The sequence below is a fragment of the Sebastes umbrosus genome, chromosome 2 (assembly GCF_015220745.1).
Source record: "Sebastes umbrosus isolate fSebUmb1 chromosome 2, fSebUmb1.pri, whole genome shotgun sequence".
Taxonomy (NCBI): Eukaryota; Metazoa; Chordata; class Actinopteri; order Perciformes; family Sebastidae; genus Sebastes; species Sebastes umbrosus.
The window spans coordinates 30,567,432-30,593,691 of record NC_051270.1 but is presented as its reverse complement, the minus strand read 5'-3'; the positions used below and the strand labels follow the sequence as shown (position 1 = coordinate 30,593,691).

At 40.2% G+C, this 26,260-nt stretch overlaps 2 protein-coding genes across 3 annotated transcripts; one reads left to right on the top strand and one right to left on the bottom strand.

Moving 5' to 3' along the window:
* The first annotated feature begins 2,378 nt into the window (after positions 1–2,378).
* On the top strand, positions 2,379–10,196 carry LOC119475023 (putative ubiquitin carboxyl-terminal hydrolase 50). The gene is made up of 8 exons (XM_037747467.1): positions 2,379–2,879; positions 3,722–3,934; positions 4,017–4,212; positions 4,313–4,540; positions 4,677–4,819; positions 6,146–6,281; positions 7,568–7,810; positions 9,932–10,196. The coding sequence occupies exons 1-7, from the start codon at positions 2,437–2,439 to the stop codon at positions 7,754–7,756; spliced, it is 1,548 nt and encodes a 515-aa protein (XP_037603395.1). The 5' UTR covers positions 2,379–2,436; the 3' UTR covers positions 7,757–7,810; positions 9,932–10,196.
* Positions 8,100–25,784, bottom strand: usp8 (ubiquitin specific peptidase 8). 2 transcript variants are annotated; one of them, XM_037747448.1, is made up of 20 exons: positions 25,634–25,784; positions 24,197–24,364; positions 23,857–24,001; positions 22,959–23,044; positions 22,701–22,842; positions 21,843–21,885; positions 21,600–21,771; positions 20,460–20,622; positions 20,203–20,344; positions 18,360–18,646; positions 17,771–18,268; positions 16,944–17,018; positions 16,488–16,786; positions 15,662–15,880; positions 15,358–15,568; positions 14,509–14,511; positions 13,353–13,589; positions 11,625–11,767; positions 10,833–10,965; positions 8,100–9,660 (listed from the first exon to the last, which is right to left on the bottom strand). In XM_037747448.1, exons 2-20 carry the CDS (start codon positions 24,298–24,300, stop codon positions 9,502–9,504), a joined length of 3,261 nt encoding a protein of 1,086 aa, XP_037603376.1. In that variant the 5' UTR covers positions 24,301–24,364; positions 25,634–25,784; the 3' UTR covers positions 8,100–9,501. The 2 variants fall into 2 exon arrangements, with proteins under 2 accessions (XP_037603376.1, XP_037603384.1); XM_037747456.1 differs by lacking the exon at positions 14,509–14,511 and having other exon boundaries at positions 9,502–9,660.
* Positions 25,785–26,260: the final 476 nt, after the last annotated feature.

The following is a 26,260-nucleotide window of genomic DNA, read 5'->3' as shown; positions in this document are numbered from 1 at the left end:
CTGTGGTAGCTATAACTTGATTTGCCTGTATAGGAGGTGACCTGGAGATGATGCAGGTTGGTTCAAGACGAGCTGCTCCTGACGGTCACTAAACAGCTCTCCCTTGTGGAGAATCTGCAGCCTGGCAAATATGAACTCATGATGCTGCTTGAGAGATTGTTGTGTTAATCCAAAAGGTGTACCTCTACTTCTTGGGCTGATACATCTGGGTGGGAAAGCAGATGAATTGCATTTGCTTTTATTTCATCACCAGTGTTGACGTGTATATATACAGTATATACATAGTATATATACAGTATATATACAGTATATATACAGTATATACACAGTAAATACATTGTAAAACACAGAAACATAAACGTAAACAGATGAACTTTGAACTTCTACCATGACATTCAAAACAAACAGTTACTGAGGTTTTTTATCAGACGGTTTCTTATCAACTCGAGGATTTTTAGATGTTTGGTCAGAATGCACTGAGCTCCATCTGAATGTGAAATAACTATGAGGTTAATGTGCTCATTCATAGCAGATAAAAAAAAAATAGAGAAGCACAATTTTCTTCAAGATTACACAAATATTTGCTCAGTTTAACTTTGTATGTTATCAAGATTTCTTACTGCTTGCTGTAAAACATTCTTTATAATGTAATTTGTCATTATATATATATATATATATATATATATATATATGTAATGATATATATAATGATATAGAGATCTAGATCTAGATCTAGATCTAGATCTATATCTATCTATCTATCTATCTATCTATCTATCTATCTATCTATCTGAGTAGTAAAGAAAAATAAGAATGCATGTGGGTGCTAGGACAAAAATCAGTCACTTCCACCAAAGAGACCCGGGTACAATCCCTGATACTGCTACCTTTGGTTTGCCCGTGGGAAACCAGTGAGGGGCTCATGCCCTTGTTGCTGCACTAGCGGCTCCTACTGGCTGGTAATGACACCTGCATGGAGTGGGGTGGGATCTGGGGGTCATTACAAGCACCATAGACAGACAGTGGCAATAGCAGTGAGCGCAGTGCTACTGTCACTGGCTGAAAGCTGCTTTACATGTCTTGTAATTCTTACATAAGCTTAAAAATCATGCATCTAAACAATACTCTAGAGTCCCATCTGGTGGAGTGTATGAAAGACTGTTTAGGCCTCAAATAATGAGGATATGAAGCAAACTGATAATATACAGGGTTCCTCTTAGCTTCTAAATGACTTGCTAAATGTCAACCCTGAAGTTATGCACAGGAGGACAAAAACATGTCATGAGAGCTGCACTGCAGTTTAAGTGTGTTTATAGGTTGCCATGACACAGTTGTCCGGCTACAGTGGATCCCTGGAGATTTACCTCAACAGCAGATTCTCATGAGTCACCTGAGAACAGATCAACATGTACAGCATACAGTTTGTCAAACCCCCTCTAGGATGAGAGAAACGCCGCGTTCTGCGTCTTGGTTATCTTCTCCTTTTGTCATCAAACTAAACGGGCTACAGGGAGGAGTTTCAGCCAATTTGTGGCTTATCTCTTGACATATGGTTCCAGAGCAGAGGTCTCTTTTGTGAGAGAGGCCGTCACTATTTTGAGATGGCTTTTTGTTAGACCAAGCAGCAGAGAGGCTGAGATGAAGGCCAAGGCTTTATCAGTGAGGGAGTGCACCTGGATGTCAGAGGAGTGCCACCTAGCGGATGAGCTGCATGGAGACTCCCAGAGGGACAGTTTGTGTTTACCAAACATATTCAGGTCCAAAAAAGTGAAGCCACTCACTAGGATTCAGACCGGACCCACCTACCAGGTCTACCATACAGCAAGAGAGCTCCTGCTGGAAGTGCTGGACAGAGGAGCCGTCCAGAGGCTGATCAGGAGAGCTGCTGGTGTGAAGCCAGGAGCAAACCGTCCGTCATACAGCCAGAGCAGAGAGCAGAGTGCAGATCTCTCTGAGGAGGAGTATGCTGAGGTGTTAACATGGTTCTCTATAGTCCTACAGAGTGGTCTGTCTGTAGGAGAGAACTGCAGCTTTGGCTCTGAGCTGACCCGAAAACTGGATGGATGGCAGGGTGTCCTGAAGAGAAACAGCTTCCAGACAAACCTCCTGTCTCTGACCAGGCTGGAGGACGGAGACAAGTTGGAAGCCCTCTCTGCTTTCTGTAGCCACTTAATCAGGCGCTACCAGGCCTTATATACACCTGGTCACAACCTGGCTGTGAAGAAATACACACTTTCCTACCAGCAGGGTCCTTGCTCTCTCCATCTCGCCCTCCTCTGCGACACGAGCTCCGGGTTCATCTGTAACATGTATCTGTACTGTCCAGAGCAACTCCAGAGGCAGAGTAGGAAACCTGTAGTGGAGCAGGTGGTCGGACACCTGCTGAGACCTCTCTGCAGCCACAGACACCTGGTTCAGCTGGACAGCTCTGCGTGGATGGAGGGCAGACTCACAGACATCTTCTCTGGTTTAGGGGTTGATATTCATTTTGTTCCACCTGTTAAAGGATCATCTTCATCTCCACCACTCGTGCCGCATCAGCTCCAACGCACACATGAGGTCTCACTGCCTCAGCTTGTAGCCCACCTGCAGGGCTGGACCGGACCTGCTCTGTTTCCTCTGACAGACCTGAAGGGATCAGTGGTAGATGTGTTTCTCCCAGGCCTCTGGGTGACGCTACACATCATCTGCATCAACACATTTGTGCTCCACACTCTGCAGAGCCAGGGTGGCTCAGGCAGGCAGGTCCACCTAGCAGAGTTCACCAGGACTCTGTCCTCTAAGCTGGCCGCGGACAGCAGCATCACCGTGCCTGTTCTGCCACGACTAAACAGCAGCTCATACCAAGAGACGAGTTTAACAAATCTTTCTAAGCAAAGGTTAGTCTCACTGTTTTGTTATAGTGTTTTCAAAGTCAAGCTAATAATAGCCTTCACAATATAATATTTTTTAAAAAGGCAAGCCAGTGATAACTTTTATTTTCGAAAACATTTGATGTCTAAAAATATTTGTATCGAGGCAAACTGTGGATGGCTCTACTATTTTGAATTCAATTAATTTAATTTCAGTGCAACTTCAGCTGAATTCAATTCAGTATGACTCAAAAGGACATCTACAGCAAATAATGAAATGTGTAATCACATTTTCTCAGGATGGTGCACTATTTGGGTCATTTAATTATGAGACAGTTGTGCAAGAAGAAATGTATGTGCTATTAATCCATCAATACAGATTTTAATAGTGTAGTTAACATATTGTGTATATAGTGCAAGTGAAGAGTACAAAGATACGGTGCTCTGTATGTAAGGTGACAGCACAGTAGCCTTATCAATGTAAACTGGGTCGGCATTTTTAATATTAAGGCTGCAACTTATGATTATTATTCTGGTTATTTTTTCAATTAATTGGTTATTTATTAAGTCAGTTACATTTCAGAAAATATTTCACAAATCCCAAGGTGACATTTTCCAATTTCTTCCATCCAAAATGCAAATATATTCAATTTACAATAATTTAAATGAGAGAATATCCTCACATTTGAAATGCTGGAGCCAACAAATGTTGGGCATTTTTTTCTTGATAGATTACTTTAAGGATTAATGATCAAAATTGTTATCAATTAACTTTACTAAACTAATAAACTAATCTATTCAGCTATAGAGAACATATTTAAGGTTTTAAATGGTGTGACTATTTTGATTTCTGTTCACTGATCTTGCAGGGAGAATGCTATCAGCTGCGGTCAGCTGATGGAAAATGAGAAACGAGGCTGCAGCTCTGCAGTGAGGCTGCAGGGGTGGAACAGACCAGGCGTGTGCGGTTTGGACAACTCCGGCAACTCCTGCTACTTAAATGCTGTTTTACAGTGTCTGTGTTCCACTGTGCCCCTCGTGGAGCACCTCCTTAATCGGGACTCTCGCAAAGAGCTGGGAAGGTAAGACCCCACGCCGTCTCTCTTTCTGACTCACACTTGAATGTTAACAGTTTTCCCAGCGGTTTATCCTCTGTTCAAGCAGGTCTAAGTGCCGGATGGCTGAGATGTTTGTCCGCCTGCTGGAGGAGATGTGGCTGGGAAGGAGCTCCAGCTGTGCCCCTGTGGAGGCCAGGTCTGTGCTGTGCTCCATCCTCCCACAGTTCAACAACTACTCCCAGCAAGACGCCCAGGAATTGCTGCTCTTTCTCCTCAATGCACTCCACGACGACCTCAAAAAGGTGAAACGGTATCTATCACATCTGCTCCATCAGTCAACACTCTCTGCAGTAGATCACTACACCTACAGAAAGAGTAACTGTGTGTGTGTATGTTTACAAGGTTGCAAAGCGCCAGATGCGCTCCTCAAAACGACAGCCGAGACAAGACCAGAATAGAAACTGTGCCACTGCAGCGGGGGAGACCACCACCATTGTATCACATCTGTTTGAGGGCCAGCTGGGCTACATGACCCTCTGCATGCACTGCGACCACCAGACACACAGCACACAGACCTTCACTGTCCTGTCACTACCGGTTCCAACAGACATCATCAAGTGCTCTATTCAGGTACCTTTTAACACATGATACATGTGCTATTTGTGCAACATCATCCAGACTGTCTGCATGTTCAGTTTTAGATATATTGGTGGTCTTGGCCTTGTTGTTCTGTGCTTTCTCACAATACGGTCTCTATGTTGTGCAGGATTGCCTGTCCCTGTTCTTCGAACAGACTATCCTGACCGGTGGAGAGCAGATGCTGTGTTCAGTGTGTGGGCTGAGGAGAGAAACGACAGTCCTCACTTGTTTGGATAAACCTCCCGAAATCCTCATTTTGCACCTGAAACGGTGAGTAGACACATTATCGTTATAGTAAGGGTACACGTTTGATGGATGTTTGATTAGTTATTGTGAACAAATGCATGAGATTTAAAATCCTCATTGATAAAACGGTCTCACCTGCATGATCTTCATAAGAAGATGAACTTTGTCCAGTTGCCATAGAAATGTAGAGCAATTTAAAGGGACTGTTTGTAATATTTACTGTAATAAATCATAAAATGGCCATAATATGTCATCAGAGATTAAGGAAATATGCTCAATTGAAATACTGGCTTCTCAAAAATGCTACAGCCAGTTTGTTCTGCTTTGAAATTTCCATTCTGGCCCATTTCGACACCCCGTTGCCACATATGAAACAAATTGGCATACAAACAGAACAGCCTTCTGCAGCCATGGAAACAAGCAAACAAACTGATCAACAGAGATAACATAATATTAGATTCTACTTGACCTGAAAAGCCTCGGCATATCTCTCTGTAGTCTGTGTGCAGCTGGGTTATCAAGGCAGTATTTGAGTTTGAATTTACATATTGCTCCTTTAAGGACTTTTAGTCCATGTTGGTTTGAAGTTTAGTGTCCAACTTCATTCTTGACCTTGAAAACAGCAGTTGACGACACCGTCTCATTTAATCATCATTCAATGTAGGACTTGCAGTTGAGTCATATGATAATTAAATTAAATCTGTGAACCACAGCGCCTTGTTCAGCTTCATTAAAAACAAGATAGTTTTCTTCCTGCACAAAGTCTGATTGTGCTAAAGAGACTTCGGTTTGACTTATTATCAGTGATAAACTTCTATTTCGCCTTCAAATAGTCTGCATTCGCTCTTTATTTACGCAATCATAAATAACATTGTAAGCTTCAGAAAACCTGAAATCACAATAAGTGTCATGACAGCATTATGCAAGCATGGATATTTATTAGAATAATTGGAGGAGTTTGATGAATTAAAACCATTAATTTAAGCAGCAGTTCAGAAACAGTGGGCAGAAACCATGTTGTTAATGAGAGAGGTCAAAGAACAGCCGTGTGGAATCTATGATAAAGACTATGAATACTAATTTGACAACATTTTAATCATGGATGATTTAAAATTCATACGGTAAACAAACTAACAGAGTGTCTTGAGCGTGTATTCATAATGAGCAACAGACCTTCACAATCAATCGTGTGCATTAACTCAAGAAAAGTCTTGTATTTTTTATGCACTAACATGAGTAATTATGAAGGGCGACTATGTCTAAATACTGGAGAGCTAACATTGTGGGTATTAATAGTTGTAAAAACAATAATATCTTCTTAAATCACTGTGATCTTTATCTTCTCTGCAGGTTTGGTTGTAAGGGGAAGAACCAGGTGAAACTGAGGACTAATGTCGTGTTCTCCATGAGGCTCGATGTCTCCCCGTTTCTATCCAGCTCAGTACAGAAAACCTTATATTCTTCATACCGCCTATATGCTGTTGTGGTAAGTACACATGCACACAGATATATATTAGGAACTCTACTTGCTAAATTACAATTTAGATTACAATTTATTAGGGCTGTCAAAGTTAACGTCATAATAGTGCGTTAACGCAAATTTGTTTTAATGCCACTAATTTTTTTGACGCCTTAAGGCAACTTGCGATTTTTAGGTTGTAGCGGGTTCAGTATTAAAGCTAGAGTGAAGATACTGTCATCGAATGAAACTAAACAACCTAAGGAATCATTTGACATATGACATTCAACCATGTCACACTAGCTTGTTGCGAAGGAGGCTAAATAAAATAACTCAAATTTTGGCGAGGGAAAAACTCTCATGGCCATTTTCAAAGGGGTCCCTTGACCTCTGACCTCAAGATATGTGAATGTAAATGGGTTCTATGGGTACCCACGAGTCTCCCCTTTACAGGCATGCCCACTTTATGATAATCACATGCAGTTTGGGGCAAGTCATAGTCAAGTCAGCACACTGACACACTGACAGCTGTTGTTGCCTGTTGGGCTGCAGTTTGCCATGTTATGATTTGAGCATATTGTTTATGCTAAATGCAGTACCTGTGAGGGTTTCTGGACTATACAGTATTTGTCATTGTTGTGTTGTTAATTGATTCCCAGTAATACACATACATACATTAGCATAAAGCAAACATATTGGCCCACTCCCATGTTGATACGAGTATTAAATACTTGACAAATTTCCCTTTAAAGTACATTAAGAACAGATAAACAATGTGTGATTAACTGTGATTAAATATTTTAATCGATTGACAGCCCTACAATTACTTACAATAATGACTGATTCTTTAAATCTGGAAGGTTTATATTTTTTTACACTGGGCAAATGTAAAGATAACCTAAAATGTAAAAATTGACTAAATCATCAAGGGTTTTTGTTTTTTCATAACATGATAGTTTTGGTTCTGTGATTTTTGGAGTTTATATACAACATCATTCCCTTTCGATTTCACATATTTTCATTCACAGGATGGCAATGATGTGCAGCATCTAAGTCATATGTTCTTTACAACACAATTCGTGGCTCGCTGACTGATGTTGTGCTTTAAAAGGAGAATGCTCTTGATTATATTTTTTTATATGATACACAAAAATGGCAACCGCGTTCAACACTTGCTAAAATGGGAATAAATTAAACCGAGTATAATAATATTAGCATGAAACGATAAATTGTGGACAAAGCAAGATTTGACCTTATCCACAATTTCTGTCTTTTATATAATTTACATGTAAATTAACCCTTTCCTTCTCTAGAACCATACAGGTCATCTGAACATGGGTCACTACACAGCTCTGTGCCACAATGCCCTGACTCGGACCTGGCACTGTTTTGACGACTCAGCGGTCAGGGAGGTACAGGACAGCTTTGTGCAATCTCCAAATGCCTACGTGCTGCTTTACAGCCGCAAGCCCTTTCAAAAGCCAAAGATCCACGGACTCTGAGCGCTCCAACCAGCAAGCCAAATCCATTAGGGGACTGAGTTTCAACTTCCTTTTGTGAGTCTGAAAATGTTATAAATCTGTAAAGTACTCTTTTAGATCTGCTCCCCATCAGTGGCCTGGCATCAGTCAGTTTTCCTTCTGTTCTTCCAACTTCTGTCGCAAAATTCTTTAAAGATCCAGCATTGACTTGTGTATCATTAGTATAGCCTGTTTGTGTGTAATGTTTATACACCATATTGTCTTACAGCCTCAGGAATGAAGGAACTATAAGATTAACCAGAAGGTTTCTTTCAACTGGTTTTTAAAATCGATTTATCCTGAAACACTCATTCAGACACAAACACTAATTTGAAGCAATTTTAATAAATAGTCATGAGTTGTTTGAGGTTAATATAATCGTTATATCTGAAAGAAATAAAATCAACATGTACAAGTAAAAAGAAAACAGATTATGAGCTCATGCTAGGCAATAAAACTTTACTCAGGAAGTCAAATCCTGCCACCTCAGATCTCTGGTCCATTCAGAAGAAACATCAGTATACTTTGTGCTTGCTCTCGTCAGTCGGTCAGTCAGGCAGCAAATGTTTACGCTAACACAGCCTAAGTGAATAAAGATAAATTTCTCATGTCCTCATATTATCCCAGGTCAGTACTGAACACAGAAATATAATTAATCAGCTAAATCTAAATCACAGCCTTCTGGAAACTTTCAAAACCAGCAGCACTGGTATAAGCCGAGAAGGATGCCAAGTTATCCAAGTAATTTGTCCTCTAAATACTTTTTGTGTTTGAATATACTAATGTAAAGAGTTAAGTATGTTTAACAGAGAATAAATTCTACAACAAACTTTTTATAGAAGCAGGTAGGTCACTGCCTGGACCGAGCAAGACAGACAAGCTCTCAGCATCAGTGTCGTTTTAAAGCATTCTGAGTCGAGTATTAATGTCTGCGGTTCAACAATGTGTTCTACATAAACAACTTAAATTTGCATATTGTGTAAGTGCAACAATGTGGCTAATATGAACAAGCAACAATCTCAATTCCCTCCTCTATTTGGGAAGAATGCAAAAGTCAACACTCGCAGTCTCCTCCGTCCCCTTTAAGATCATGTTAAACATCAGAAGGCTATAGAGTTAAACCCCTAAAACACACAGTTTGTCTTTATGATTATGGTGAGTCTATGATGGATGCTACTTTCAAGAAAAAAAATGATAATTTGGTCACTTAACAGATTAACACCTCGCCCTCCAGTATTTACATTTTTGAATGTGCAACATCAGCATTGGTAAGTATGTACATGCCATCTAACTGTTAACCCCGGTGTAGACACAGTACAAGAAAGCTGATCAGTTCTGCGATACGGCCATCCACACGGAGCGCAATAAATGAGAGTGAAGAGCGTCTGAATCAGCTGTGAGCCCTACAACACAACCATCAAGAAGTCAGAGTACAAGGAGCATCTGTTTAGTCACTAGATGATCAGTGGTATGAACAGACGGCATGTTTTAACAGGTATAGGGTCCTCTAGTAGCTGAAGCATTGCACAGTGTGCCTGCACCTTTCTCCGATCTGCCACACACTGGATCTCATTGCGTCATCGCGTGCACATACACGACTACTAGTTAACCCGCAACTATGTGCACCAGGTCCTCAGAGCTGTGATTTTTAAAAAGAAAAAAACAACCTCTAGGCTTCAGCGTCGCTGTTCTGGTGTAGTGTTCTCTCCTCGTGTCCGACGGCTCCATCACAGGGTGGAGTAAAACAGGATGTAGGCTGCGGAGGACTTGACGGAGGTGGTGGTCATGTCGGACACCTCGTGGTCATCGAACTTGAACCAGCGCTGTTTGAGGACGTTCTTACAGTAGGCTGTGTAATGGCCGCCATCTAACCCCCCGTAGTGGTTCTGGTGGTGGAGAAGAAGAAGGTCAAGCTCGTCTAAACAGATGCATAATTATATTTGCTGAAATTAACAATGTTATGTGTATATGTTTTTAAGTACACAGTCAATTTATCTTGCTGTCAAATGGACAAAACATTGGTACACAAGATGTAAATACATAGCAACAGTAATAACACTACATTGCTCTGTAATGTACTCTGTACTATTGTCTGCATCTCGTATCCTCCTCCTGTATTCTTGAGTAAATTTCTTGTTTTTACTTTTTGTTTCACAGCTACAACTGGATGGAATTACTTCAACCACATATGGTTTTCCTCAGGTAAAGTTAAAGTGAACATGTAAAGGATAATGTACAGCGAGCTGGTCATTGTTGTGAAATAAACCCCGACCTGGCAAAGCCCTGAAGGAGTTTATTTCGCAACAATGACCCGCTAGCCGTACATTACCCGCTTATTACACGGCTACTTACTCAAGAAATCAATTTGACAAAAAAAATGGTCTTCCAGTGTCCGACATCAGAACTGCACCCATAGCAACGGTCTGTTATACATAGCAACGGTCTGTTATAAAGAAAGACCCGACCGTAGACTGCCGTGATTGACCAATCTGAATCGATTATTCAACAAAGCCGTGTAATAAACACCTGTATTTATTTGTGATGAAATGACAAGTCATCATCTCCTGATTAGATTACCTGACACATATATACCAAACAATATCCCCAGTCTGTATCTCTCATGTGTGATCACAAAACATTACAACATTACAAAATGAATAAAGTTTTTTTCTCTAAATACATCCTCTGTTTCTTGTCTCCTATATTATAGAATGATTTGGCAAATTCTAGCAAATCTGAAAGTGTCTCATATCAGATGACTCATTTAGGCTAATCAGGATTTAATGCTGTGATGTTTCATCATTAATAGCCTAATAAATACAGGTGTTTTCACTCTGACCAGAGGAAGACCATCTGTGGTTGAAACATATCAGTCATCATGTCCACATGAAATAAAAGCAGTTTGTCTTTTTTTTCCGGTGGTCTCGAAATTTGGTCTCTACTTTCTGTCTCTCTTCATCAGGCCTCTCGCATACATATATGCGCAAATTATTAAAAAAAAACCCATTCAAATACATAATCATGATTTTTAGACAGAATTAATTTCACTTCTACTTACAGAAACTCCATAGAGGCTGTATCTCTTCATGTTCTGTTTGGGTCCAATTACGTACTGAGCCAGGTCCAGTGTCTCTAGAGGGAAGTCTACGGTCGTCTGCAGCTTCTGCTTCCATCTACCCTCGTAGGAGAACCTGCAGAAATTACACCAAATAAAGAAAAACAGTGTCAATGTTTTACTAAAGAAAAAAGCTAGAGGTACTTTGCTCATCAGTAGGCAGTGACAAAGCATTTGGTCTTAGTCTAGTCAGTGGTGGAAGAAGTATTCTGATCTTTTACTTAAGTAAAAGTAGCAATACTACAATGTAGAAGTACTCCGTTATAAGTAAAAGTCCTGCATTCAAACTCTTACGAAAGTAAAAGTATAAAAGTACCAAAAGTAAAAGCACTCCTTATGCAGAATGGCACATTTTAGAATCATATAGCCTATATTATATTACTGGATTATAATTTATTGATGCATCTCTTTAATGTTGCAGCTGGTAAAGGTGAGGCTAATTTTAAGTACTTTAAAAAGCCTATTGCTTGGTAGCTTAATCTATAATAATACACCATAATGTGTTAGTTGATTTCTATTATGTATTAATAATCTAAATCTGCAAAGTAACTAAAGTTATCAAATAAACGTAGTGGAGTAAAAAGTACAATATATCCTTCTGAGATGTAGTGGAGTAGAAGTATAAAGTAACATAAAATACAAATACTCAAATGCAGTACTTGAGTAAATGTACTTAGTTACATTCCACCACTGAGTCTAGTCTACATCATTTTTAATGCAAGCATGACTACAGACCGTTTCAAGTGCACCAGGACAATGGGTGGGACCTTCCAGATCTCCAGTTTCTTGGTGGAATCTCTGTGGGCTTTGCAGTGTCTGCAGAACACCTTGTTGTTGTCGGTCAGCTTCTCTTCCTTGGAGAACAACCTCAGACAATCCTGCCAAGAAGCAGTAAACACATCAGTCAAGTAAGACAAAGAAAAAAAAACTGTTACAGATCATAAAGCTTCATTTTTATTTTCATTGACTTTTTTGAAAAACATAGTAGTAATAAGCCTCGAAGGTGTAGTGAGATAATGGTTTATGCGTTTGTCAAGGAAAATAAACTCTGAAACAACAGTCCAGCCTTAACAGGTGAAAATGGTGTGTAATTATTCACTCATTAATCTTAACTCTGAGACCCACAATAGACTCGTTTCTGTCTTTTTTTAGGGTGTACAGGGGGTCTTTATGGGGACATAGGTCAACAGTATATGTCATATAGAAGTGGGGTACATCATCTGAAAGCTGAGAACATGATAATTAATTTGAGGTGCAGCTCAGCACTGTGTGTCAAGTTGTTCTAGTCATAAATCAGAAATAAAAATGAATTTGTTAATTAAAACGAGTGTGAAACGAGTGAAATACTGTGAACGAGTATAAGGGCTTAGAACATTATGATAGAAATATATAATGGTCATCCCCATGCTTTAATATGTGTCATAAATTGTTGCAGCAATTTTTGGGTTCATACCATTTGTTACACAGATTTGGTGCTAATCTAACTATTGTTTACCACTCGAGAGAATGGTCAAAAAGCCATGCGGTGATTTGGTTTAAAAAACTTTTGACATTTGGAGATTTCTGCAAGAATTGCATTTTTTAGCGATTGGATGGCGAGCACTTCTGTTGCGTAAACTGCTCAGAAACCCCCTTATTGTCAATCTACTAGGAAAGCGATCCATCCTCTGAATGCTCTAGATCTCTAGTTTGTGGCTGTAAAGTTTCATGAGGCTGTGATTATCCTAGAGGTCACCACAGGTCATTTTATACAGTGAGGTCAAATTTAAAAAAATGGTCTCACTACAATGAAATGGCTACTATGGGGACTGACCCTGCTCATTGGTTCCACAAGAGTCTCAGCTTTACAGTGATACCAAATATATGTAATTCCATGACTGTTTAGGGACCCCAGTATGCAGAAATATTCAAACACACCATTTTTAGAATAGGCGAAAATAAAATTTTTACTGCATTCAAAAAACTGCATGTGATTATCATAAAGTGGGCATGTCTGTAAAGGGGAGACTCGTGGGTACCCATAGAACTCATTTTCATTCACATATCTTGATGTCAGAGGTCAAGGGACCCCTTTGAAAATGGCCATGCTAGTTTTTCCTTGCCAAAAGTTAGCCTTACTTTGGAGTGTTATTAAGCCTCTTTCCCGACAAGCTAACGTGACATGGTTGGTACCAATGGATTCCTTAGGTTTTCCAGTTTCATATCTGTACATTCACTTTAGCTCAAAAACTGAACCTGCTACAGCCTCTGAAAGGCAGTAATCGGTCGGGATCGCCCACGAGGGAGAATATGTAAATATTATGTAAATTGTTTTTCACTGCCCTCAACAATGAGTGCTGTAAAGAAAACTGAAGACTGAAAGAACATGTTTTTACTTTGAGTGGCTATATGCCTCTGACAAGCTCAAAGCTTCTCACAAACTGTTAAAAACGGTTTGATACACATGTTTAATGTCTGACTGACCTGCAGGGAGCACTTGCTGGTGGAGGCCAGAGGCAGCGACAGGTACATAAAGGTCTCAAAGGTCCGCGACTTGCGATGGCAGGTCAGACACTGCACAGTGGACTTGAACTGCCCCTGGAACAGTGCTACAATGATGGACTCGTTCAGCAGCTTGTGTTTGCCCCAGGCCAAGTCAGCTGCCGCATGATCATCCAGATGGTCGTTTTCCTCCTCCTTGTACCGCTTCCTGTTGTCCGCCTGACACCAGAGATGGAAAACAAAACAACTTGGTACACAAGAGCAACTGCAGCTTAAGGTGTCAGCAAAATCTGCCTTCATGACTCATGGCAGATATATAATATACTGGTCATGACTACAATATTGCCGTTAACACTGACAAAACAGAACTAAATGAGAACTGCAGACTGAATATCTAAGTGATAGACTTTGTATTCAACACCTATCTAATTTCCTTCAGCTTCATTAGCATGCAGTTCAGCCAGATCACTCTCATTATGATAGGTAGGAAGATATGAGAGGCAGGTTAACACTTGCTAATTAATATCTCATTAATTAGACTTGACTGATTTATCAATTAGCCTGGAGAGACACAGTGGACTGGGACAGGGCCAACCTGATGGCAAGACGGGTCTGAACATCACACAAAAGGGATGTGATGAGATGGAGAGTGTTTCATGAGAAATGCATGTCATCAGCTGTTACAACCTAATTGGCATCTCATCCTTAAAATTTGAAAGAGTGAATAGCTTGATAAGTCAAATGTATTACTTCAACTCAACCCCAGGTGGAGACAGTTGTCACAGTATCTCAAAGCTGCCTGTTCTTCTAAGAACCATCTCTGACAGCTTGTGGTCTTCACTAGAAAAAAACTTATTTTAAAAACAATCAGGTTTTGATGTTTTAGCGAGTCTAAAAATAGAAAAATGTAAATATCACAAGCTATGAAATGATCTTTTTCTGTCTTTTTACCAATTCACCTAGTCCTTTCCCCCATTCAAATGCACATGAAGCCAGTAAAATCAGTCGATACAGGCAATGAGGCATGTCTTGGGTCTACATGCACAGAGGTTCTGACAGAGCATCAGACCGGACAGATGCAGACACGCCACACTCACACTGCTGCAGGAGGACCAAGGACACACAGCTATTTACTTACTCTCTAATTTGCCATCAAAATGAAACCAGGTGAAAAAACAGAAAGAAGGAAAACGATAAAAGACTGCGTTTTAATTGTTAACAAGCAAATGTGCAATAACCATAGATCGTACATAAAGATGGACGACGCGTCTCTACTTCCTCCCAGTGAAGTGAAGCCAAAATATTCCGGTTACTGGAGCTGCCATCTTGAGATTTTGACGTAATTTGGAACCAGAGTCTGCCAGTAGTGATCGGGCGGTGGAGCCGCGGTATCGAGGTCACCTGTCCGAACCAATAGCGAGCCGAGCACGGCCGCAGCTTGTCAGCGAGAGAGACTCACAGCTGCCAATCATGACGTCCCACCCGCTTTTTATAGCATCAAATAACTAATTAAAACCAAACTTATCAGAAAAATGAACACTTGAACATACATCAGCATGATGAGAACTACCTAAAATGACAGAAACCATCTTTGGGAAAAATTAGTTTGATGTGTTCTTTGACTTTTTAGTTTGGCCTATGCCCCATCCGCTAACATGGAGGAGGCGGGCTTTATGACTTATACTGCAGCCAGCCACCAGGGGGCGATCAAGATGTCTTGGCTTCACTTTTGGGGAGCTGTCATGTCGTCCATCGTTATATACAGTCTATGGCAACAACATACAGGGGTAGTAGAAGACAAGCCATAGAAAGCCATGGTTAAAATGAATAAATTACTTATTATTTATTCACTCAGTATTTAATTCAGGGTGAGCACATCTAGATGTAAATGCTTCTCCTAGCACATATGGAACGCTTTTTAAGACTTTATTTATGCCACACTGATGGTTATGTCCTAAATGTTGCATGAAACAAGTGTGTGCGTTACCTTGTTGAGGTCCTCGTGGAGCCCATCCATGAGGAACAGCAGCAGCTCCTGGGAGTCTTGCTGGTCGTAGCTAGCAAACTGGTCATTGATCTTGCCTATGGTGACCTTGAAGTCCCGCGGACTGATGCACTTGTACAGACCGGCCCACAGGGCCTTCATGATCACACCGAACTCCTCCGCCACCTCCCCTTTGTGGCCAAGGATGTTGTACCTGGCAGAGGAAGAAGAGCAGAGACAGAGATGTTAAATACTTGTCTTTACATGATTCTTTATGGTAAGTACTTCCACGTATCTGGGCCCTGACCTGTTGATGTCCTCCAGGTAGTAATTGTTGTTGAAGTACTCAGCCATGGCAGGAGTGTTACACAGACACTGCAAGATGGAGTTCATGTAGCACGTGTTGCCCATGTTACGGAGGCCAGTCAGCGATGCACCCAGACCTCCAAATGTAGGATTCAGGTTGCGAATTTTGGCAGCTGACGGACGCACAATCTCCACTTTAGAATAGACTTTACTGGAAGGTCTGCAGGGCAGAGGAGCACAATGAGAGAATACCAGACTAGTTATTGTAGAGACTAAAGGAAATAAAATGTGTAATATATCCAAAGGGATAAAGTACAGCTAGTTTATGATAATAGATACTAGATGCAGGACATTAATGGAACTAAACTTAATTGGTTTAAAAGCTACTTGCTTAACAGGAAACAGTATGTTATTTGGAGTGAAACTAATTCATCATACAGCCACATACAGTGTGGTTTTCCACAAGGTTCCATATAACGTCCTCTATTATTTCTTATATACAGTGATTTGTATTTGATATCAAAAGAAGTGCTCTTTATTTTATATAATATCTTTCTTACAGATAAAGATGAACATAGGTTGATGACTCGTATGAACAATATTCTAGATCGGATGGATATCTGTTTCAAATGCAATAAATTATCCCAACGTTAAAAAGAGTGCTTATCTGATCTTCAAACCTAAAAATAGAACCTTATTCGATCATCCTCGCCCCATTCTTGTAGCCAATAATGTGCTTGAATATGTTTCCTGTGTAAAATTCTTAGTTGTAATCATCACAGTTGACCATCCCAGAATTGACTGACATAAACCTCTGTGTGCCTTACTTTGTCTCTCTGTTGATGGTGGGTATGAGAGGAGCAGTGGTCGGGGCGGTGGCCTTCTTCTGGACCTCCTCTCTCAGATCCTGGCTGATATCAGGAGAGGAGTAGGAGCGTTTCAGTTTAGACTGTTCCCGCTCTCGTTCATGGCCGGTGTCTGACTCAGCTGAATGCGGTGGCTTCTGTTTGACTGTTGGCGGTGTGGAGGGTGGGGTCTGGGGAACAGAGACCTCAGGAGGGTACAGGTGGACACGGTTGGTTGGAGAATGGTAGTATCGGTAGGTCCCCGTCACCGTGTCAAGGAACTAGCCAAAAATGGAGGGGTGAGCATGAAAAGAAATAGAACATTAGGTGGAAAGGAACAATCACACTTAAGGAAATCATTATTTCTCATAAAATATATGCCTTTTTATTTTTTTTTTTAATTTAACTCAACATATTTCAGATTTAAACATCTGGTACCTTCATCCAACCGTCTGGAAGGCCTGGTACACTCCTACCCATCTCCTCACTCCTTGCTCGGGTCAGGGGCTCCCTCTGTGGGATAAACACACACACACACCAACTTCACTTAAAAGTTCTCCACAAAAATAATTATGAGGGAATTTCATGGTGACAGTAAAAGGAATAATGGGTATTTCTGAAGCACGTCAGGCATTGTTCAAGCATAAAACTCATCGACCAAACATCCTTGTTTTTGTGAAGCAGAAAAGAAGTTTATTTTCTCTATTTAATTCACTATAGAAGTGAGCCAAGTGTGAGTAATAAGAGTGACTATTCTGATCATAGGTTTCACTTCCTCCACGGTTATCGCCTCAGCTGTAGTTGACAACTATAGAATTCTGGTCTTAATCATATCTAACAACCAAAATCTTTACAGATGGAGGTCCCTGAAGTAAAATCTTATCAAATGGGTGTCCGTGACCAAATGTGTATCAATTTAGGGGCCCTTGACACAAAAAAGGTTGAGAACCTAAAGTTGGCATCTGATCCCTGTTGTGTGATTTGGGAATTACTACGCACTTTCCCACAGACACAGTGGTGAAACGAAACATCAAACTTTAATGGTGATCAATACTGAAAGAAAAAGAGCGCCTTTGTAGCTGAGTAGTTACGGCGCAGGCAACATTACTGCAACAGGTTTGATTCTAGTCTTGGGACCTTTGTTGCATGTCATTCCCCTCTCTCTCTGCCCATTTCCAGCCTCTGTCTCTACGCTGTCAAATAAAGGCAAAAATGCCAAAAAAAATTATCTTTAAAAACAAAGACTGAAAGAAAAAAGGACTCACCTTAATTTCACAAACAATATGGTTGGGAGCAGGTGAGTCCAGAGACATACTCTTCGAGGGAGTGTCAGAGTTCTGCTCCTTTCCCCTCCTCTCTTTCTCATTCCACACCTTGTTCTCTTTATCTTCCTCTTCTTCCGCCTTCTGCCTTTCCAGTTTCTTCTTCTCCTGAGGTCCATTCTCCTCATCTTCCTTCTTCCTCTTCTCACTTTGCTCCCTTTCTAGCCTTTCCTTCTGGTCCTTCTCCCGTCTCTCCTCCTCTACACGACGCTCCTGGTTGCGTTTCTCCTGCTCTTGCCTCGCCTTCTCCATCCCTGCCACCGCCTCAGAGTGTATCTGGCTCTGTTCTTCTTTAGACAGAGAAGTGCTGGGGATGAGGGGTGGTTTGACTGAGCGATCAGGGACGAATGGGCCGTTCGGCACGGAGTCCTTCGCTGACCCGTTCTGGCTGGGCTTCGGCTCATCTGACACCCGGACAGAGGGTTTCTTGGCACGGTCAAACTGGGACAGGAGAACAGGAGGATAGAACAAAACATGAGTGATGTTTAGATACACTTGAATGTTTAATAGTTATCAGGGTAGATAACAATACCTGTGGGAAGGCCTTGGCTGTTGCAGGTGACTGATTGGTTGTGCCTGCTGCCGGGCCCTTCTTACTAAGGTCCTGCCCAGAATTTGTGGAGACTGTGACGGTGGAATCAACAACGTCTGGCAGCTTGTCAGTAACCATGGAAGTTTTAGATGTGGGGGGTTCTGCTGGGGCAACCCCGTTCACCAGCACAGGAGCTGAGGGTTCCTGGGGCTCAGGCGTAACCTCAGGCTCTGGTTGAGGTGGGGTAGGAGGCCTTGGTTCCTCTAGGGATGGGTAGCTAAAGTTCACTGTTCAAAACATCAAAGAAAGTTTATTAATTAAGGACAGAATCATTTTCTTAGAAAGATTAGACTAAAGAGTCCAGCTACACTTGATGAGTAATTTATTGAGATGGACACAGGTAAACAACAGGTTAACATGAGTGGGAGAGGACGGACTTTGTTTGCTTGACATATGGGCCAAAGAGAACATGCAGAATATGCGAGAAAAAAAAAGTCCACAAAAATATTGACGTTTTAAAAGTAATTTAAGATTAACTGAAGAAGAAGGGATTTGTGTGCACAGTAGATCAGTGCCGAGTCAAAGTGAAAAAACGTAGACAGCAATATATCAAAGTCTGCGATTCCTTGTATAGAACTGGCAGCTCTCGAGACGAAAAAGATAAATTTGCTCAGTCGTACACGCCTCTCAGCAAATTAATGTTTTTATCTGATCTGCTTTAATTTGTACACTGTGAAACTGAACTAGACTAAAATGAAAATGAACCAAAAGTATCAATTTCACTCTGATTAAGACTAACCAAACAGACTATGGCTCGTGAAATGGCTTGTCAAAGGGCCCTAAGTGACTAATTGGATAACAATTTTTGAAACTGGTCCAGTATTGAACGGCAGACACTAAACGGGCTGCAATGTAATCGTTTGGGGCAACTCCTCACCGTCAATTTACATTCACTAAAAGTGCTTGTTTTTGCCACTGACAGGCTTAGATTGTTATTATAAGACACTGATAACATTATGGAACCCCACAGAGAAATTAAACCTTTTACTTACTTTTGATCAGGTCTGTTTGTTATTGTGTGTCTCGCTCAGGAGAAGTCTAGTTCTGAAAATTTGCACTTCATCCACATTGTCCAAACCAGCTAAATATTCAGCCTTGACATTGAAAATCTTTTAGATAACACTAAGCTATGATTTCTGTACTCCAACACAACAAACTCTGACAACACCGGCACTCCTCTCTCCAGCTCTCACTCACGTTTCTACCGTTGTCTTCCAGCAACAAGTCACATGACACAATAACATAACAGACCGGATCAAGCGTAAGGTAAAGAGAAATGTTTTATTTCTCTGTAGGGTCCTTTCCATAATAATGTCAGACACTTATAATAACAACCTGAGCCTGTCAGTGGCAAAAACAAGCACTTATAATGGACGTAAATTGACTGTGAGGAATTCCCCCGATGTGATTACATTGCAGCCCATTTAGCAGCTGCCAACTGCAGCGCTGTCGCTCAATAGAGACCAAATTCAAAAATTGTTTTCCCCATCAGTTAGGAAGATTCAAATCCAGAAAACACAAGCATAATGTGGGATGCAAGGCTCAGAAATACATTTTGTGGTAAAAATTAAATCTGAGTTTTAAGTTTGACATTTAGATAAAAATCTGTGACAGAACTAAGCCCACTTCATTTGACTAATTTATTAACTTGCTTTTATAATTTCTTAAAATAAAATAACAGCAGCTGCATTAACACAAACAATTAACAATAAATTAAACTACGTGGCCTGATAAATACAAAGAGCCAAAGCTGTAATGTGCATGCCGTGCTGGTAATACTCACACTGAGGGAATGAGCTGATGATATCCTGTCTAGGGGGGCGAACTTTAGCGTTGGTTGTGTACATGGGGTAAAACAACAGCCAGTTCTCGTAGCCTCCCTCCAGCACCAGCGGCTCACTACGCAGGATTGTGATGCTGTCCCACTGTGGAGTGTGCAAACACATTATTGTACCTCACAGGAAAGTTCTGCTGCTGTTATTAGAATCATACATAAGCACGTTCACAAATGCCAACCCACACACACACACATACAGTTACCTTATAGAGGGCATCTTTTAGGCTCTGCAAGGTGGTGCCCAGTGTAAGGTCAGTGACTGAACTGAACCAGTCCAGCAGGACTATATAATCCACAAATCCCCGCTGCTTCCAACGCTCTGTCGACACCTCTGGCAGCTTCGCCTCGATCTGATTCACAGTGATTCTAAAAAGTCATGACACACCAGTTCAGGAGGTCAGGTTTAGGAATTGACTTTTTTCTCTCATTGTTTGGCGGTTAATGACACAAACAGAGGGAACAGAAAAACAAGTTAACAAAAAGGAAATAAGATACTAGATTCATTCATATTATCACTCCAAAACCAGATTACAAATTACACATTCATCGTCAAATACACCGGTGTATCCTTTGCGGAAGGATTTTAGGCACCCACGAAGTAAAAGAGGCATGACACACAGCTGGAATAATCTCAAACCATGGCAGGACTACACATGTATCTGTTCCCTTTGTATTCATAAATTGTAGCCTCGTAATTTAAGATGATCAAACTTTCTGCCCTTTGTGTAGCTCCTTATAAGGCACTGTTCTTATCACATTACTTGACAGTTCACCTTGATATTACTTATGTTTTTATCTTGAATGTAGGCCTTGGCTGCATCAAATTCAACTGCTATAATTGTGACATGATGTTTACAAAGTGCAAACAGCTGCTGACAGCAAATTATTATATCAATAAGGTCATTCTCTTACATTCTAATTTGCTGTATTTCATGTTGTCATATAGACAGGAGTGTGTTGTGTGTATAATATAGCTGTCACTCATATAATAAAACTACTTCACACAATAAAATATATAAAGGCTGTAATGTGTTTGTAAAAGAAAATCTGGCATACATTCATTCTTGTCACATTTTGCCACGTTGTAAATTTAATTAGTAACTATAAATATAGCCTGTTGTCATGAACACTGTTCTGCTCATCTGACAGATCAGATCATAATAAGAAAACGATGGACAGCTGATGCAGCTGTGCCACATGTCATATTTAATTGACGTTGCTTTGAAATGACTGCCTCCTCCGCTCGCATCTCCCATGGGAGGGACTAAGACGGGAAGAGAGGAGTCGAGGATGTACAATCTGGGAAATGGGAAAGGCCTCTGGTCCCCAAACCCCTTTCTCACCCTGGGCTAATGGCCTCTTCAGGCACACTGACACAGGTCTGGCCTGGGACCTGAATGTGAGACTCCTCAAAGTCCCTGTGGCTGCGGGCATCCATGACAATCATTGTAATCGTCTGGTCCTTCATCATGTGGAAAAGCTTCTCAGCTGAGATCCCACCAGCTGGCACCGCAGCTAAAAGATAAAGTCATTAAGTCAACACAAAGAAAAGTTTTATCAGGCTTCTTCTGTCTTATTCTGCTTACCTTTTGAGGTTGCATTCTTCAGTTCATTCTGTTCTGCTTTTACCTGACAGACAGACAGACAGACAGACAGACAGACAGACAGACACAACAATCATCTTGTTAATACGTTAAATATTGATTTGACAGATTTAATTTCTTCTTCTAACTTCAAATGATGAAACATACCATACAACATAACAACAATGCCATACATATATTTTCTAATGAAGAAAGTAGTGTTGCTGTTATTTCTGGTATGGTCGGAACTGTAGATGTAAAACTGTATAATTTCAGTGAGTGTAGATTCAAATAAAACCCCACCATGTTGATTTATATTATGTCTGACTGGGCGAAAAAAAGGTTTGAAGGCTTTAGCTTTGTTTTTCCAAAAGTCACACAAGTATGTGGTAAATCTTTTACTATGCTCAATCAAAAACAACATCCTAAACATCCACGTGCAAAACTTCACTTTTAGAGACACGTAGAGCACTGCTGTCAAAAATATCAGAGTATTGATATATATATATATATCGATACTGAATATTTGAAATGGTTTCAATACTCATTTTTTGCAGTAGGGATACACGGGTACCGGCTGCACTTTCTGCTCTCTCTTCTCTCGGACAGCAAGTTGACACACACACCCTGCTATTTATCTTTTAATAAAAATATTAAATTGTATGCCCTCAATGTTGTGTCAATTTTTCCCTGTGGTATTGAACATGGTATTGAATATCCATATTTTTCAAGGTACTGTATCAAAGTTAGAAATTCCAGTATCATGACAACACTAACACTTGATTCCAGTGAGAATCAAGTGTTAGTGTTGTCATGATGAATATGTTTTAATATGCAGATACCATGACAGCTCATCTCTACCTTTTTACTGTCCTTCTTGTTTGCCGAAGACACTTTTGGAGAGCCTCTACCGCCCTCTTTCTCTGTTATTTCCTCCCTCCTTTTCTTCTCCTCTTGTCTCTCCTTCTCCTCAAGTTTTTTTCGAACCTCAACCTCCTCATACCTGTTTGAAATGTAAAGATTAGCTGAGTAAAATAGAAAAAAAAATTTCCAATGTCATACCTTGCAGCTTATGCATTAATAAGGCATGTACAACACAAGACAACCAAAGCCTCTTACCTGAGTTTAAGGCTTTCAGAGAGCTTCTCAGCTTCTTCAATGGCTTTCTTAAAGCTGTTTGGCCCCAGCATGGTCATGTAATACTCCTTTGTACATTGGAACAGAGAAGAGTTACACAGAAATAACTAACTCGAATTCTTGATACATTTATACAACAACTCTTTACATACAAATACTAGGGATGCACCGATTGCAAAATGATGAGCCGATACCGATGTTTAAAATAGAAATTTGGCTGATACAACACCAATGTTTTGTTGTCATTTATTTTGTTGTTATTTATTCCCCCTTTGGTGCAAGGGAAACAAAGACATCTTCATAATAAAAAATAACTGACCTGTTTTCACTCATAAAGTAATTCAGCCCTTTATTCATATCTTGAATGAGCACAAATTAAATCACACAAATTTCTGAAACAAGCTTTTAAATAACCTTTCACATGAAAAATAAGTGCTTCAAAAGCCCCTTAGCCTGTAAACAACTACCTACTCAACGAGAGGAATTCATTACCTAGCCCAACAAAAACATTTTGGGAAACATAAATTAAATCTGCAGTGGGTAGTAACAGAGCAAATGTGATTAAAAAATGTAATTTTTATATTACAACAAAAAAAAACAACAACCAATTAGAGCCGAGCTGGAGCCTTGCCGTCTCTGAGCAGCTGTCAATAACTCACTAACTCCGATCAAACATTCAAACTAGGCAGCGCTGATTAAATATGAATCAATATTCTGTTACTGTAATGCAGCACAATACATAAATATCGGCTGCTTCCAACGATGAATGCCATTTTATTGGCAGTCAACGAGGCAAAAATCGTCCGATACCAATGTTCGGCCGATAAATCGGTGCATCCCTAAAAAATACACAGGAAAAAGTTACAATTATTAACCATACCGGTTGCTGCTTGAAGTCTGGTCTTTTCTTGATGATGTCATATACTGTTAAATACTTCATGTACATCACATAAGCTCTCTCCTCATCTCTGTCCAGACGATACTCCTCTGCCAACTTGAAGATTTTGCAGGCACTCTGAACATAGCTGCAACACAGCGAATAGAAAACATACATTCATCACTATGATTGCAATATCCTTTTTTTGACTGGGAACCGTTTGTGCATGTTATCCCCATTTCTCTCCGCTCACGTAGAGACAGTTTCTCTGTGTTATGAGTGTGTTTTTTTTCACCGTATCCCATATTGGGTTGATACCGGTAAACATGAAACCTAACGTTACCTTCTGGTGCTCGTCTTATCTGGCTTGATTTCAGCCTTTTTATTGAGTTCACCCAGAGATGTGGACAGATGCAGCTCTTTGACCCCGGTGGAAACTGCAGGCATCTTGGCGGATGTGTTCAGTCAGAGCTCACAACTAGTCAGTGTTGTACACAAGCTCTGATCATCTCTGGAAAAAAAATAAAATAAAGTAAACACACGCTGCCTCTAAAAACATTCAACTAGTCCTGTTCAGAATATATTATTGAATAGCGTTAGCTAAGATATATTGTTTATTTTGTTATTGCACAATTTAAGACTATACAACATAACAAAAAAATAAATGAATAATATACAGTGCAGGAAGAGGCAAAAACCCACTGGGCTTATCTGAAGCCTCCACCTAGAGACAAGATTAATATAAAGAAATAATATGACTACATAATAGTGATAACAAACAATTAAGACAAGATATATAAGTTGCTGTTAGCTTCCAATATTATCAGCGAGATAACAGTTAAACAAATGCAATAACAATAGATCTGTGCAATATTAATACACTGAATGTGAAATACATTTGTCTGTGCAATATATATACACCTCAAGTGCAACTACCTTTGTTTACATTTTATTTATTACATCTACCCTACCTGTTTTACAAGTGCAAATATAAATACCTCTGTTTACCTTATATGTTATACTTCTAGTGTAACACTTCTGTTTATTTTTATCTATTACATCAACTCTACCTTTTTTATTTGCTTTTTAACTGTGTGTTTTATGTTATATGTTTTATCTGCCTCGTTTAGTCTTGTCAAGTATTTGTTTTAAAGCTGACCAGAAGTGGCAAACTGTGAATCTCGTTGTATTTAATACGATGACAATAAAGCTTTCTATTCTCTACTATGGCTAAATGGTAGTTTTAACTTATCATTAGCTGTCATTTAAACATGCCCTCAGTTAAGACCAGGTAAAGATGAAAACACGACATGTGGATGATCATTACTTCCAGCTCTCCCAGGATGTTGCTCTCACTGTCAGCCAACACTAGCTCTCTTGTGGTTGTTGTTGTTGTTGTTGTTGTTGTATGTCAACACTGACGACAACCAGTAATAGCTGTCTGGCTAACGTTAGCAGAGACAATTGGGCAGCTAAACAGACGGTACTCAACGTGAGAGCACAAACAGACCACAGCTTTGATATGAACACCGTGTAGCTCTGTAGGCTCCAGAGTTAGCCAGCTAAGCTAACTAGCCTAGCTACGTCAGTTAGCATGCTAACGTTCCGCTGTGAGATCACGCAGTTCTGTTAGCAGTTAGCAGTTAGCAGTTAGCTCAGCTCCTGACAGCTACTGACAGCTGTAATCACACTCAGCAGTACAGACACGTCTCCTGGTAATAATACCAACACGTATAGTCTGGCTGATTGTTTAATAAGATGCTGTTTATTTAGTAAATACCTCTTTCTGATCCGCTGCTTTCACTTCAGCTACTTTAGTAACAGCTGATTCCTGACTGCTACTTCCGCCTCCTCCTCAGCTTCAGCTTCTTCTTTGGTGTTTATAGGCAAACAACGATTTGGTGCATTACCGCCTCCATCTGGTCTGGAGTTTAGATCATTCTGGCTAATAATTACTATATCCCAAAAACAAAACAAAGAAAGAAAAAAAGAAAAAAAAACAACCTCATATTTTTCCAATCATATTAATTTGTCTAAGATGCTGAAATAATGTTCTATAACACTCATTTAGTGAGTTCTTATGTAGAATATCTATTAAATCAAAGTGTACTGTGTGATATGTTCCCTGATGTTCTGTTTTAGCAGTTACCATATTTGTATTGCTCTATCTGCTTTTATTGTCTTGTGAAGCATTTTGTAACATCTGTTTTGAGAAGTGCTATATAAATAAATGTATTATTATTATTAATCTCTTTGAGGCCTTGACTCAAATGCCTTCTTTCTTCCTCATATCTCTCACAATGCAATATGACATGCTCCACCGTTTCCTCTTGTCCAGAGTAATTACATCTACCTGTGTCATGTTTACCTATTTTAAATAGTGTGCTGTTTAGTCCAGTGTGTCCAA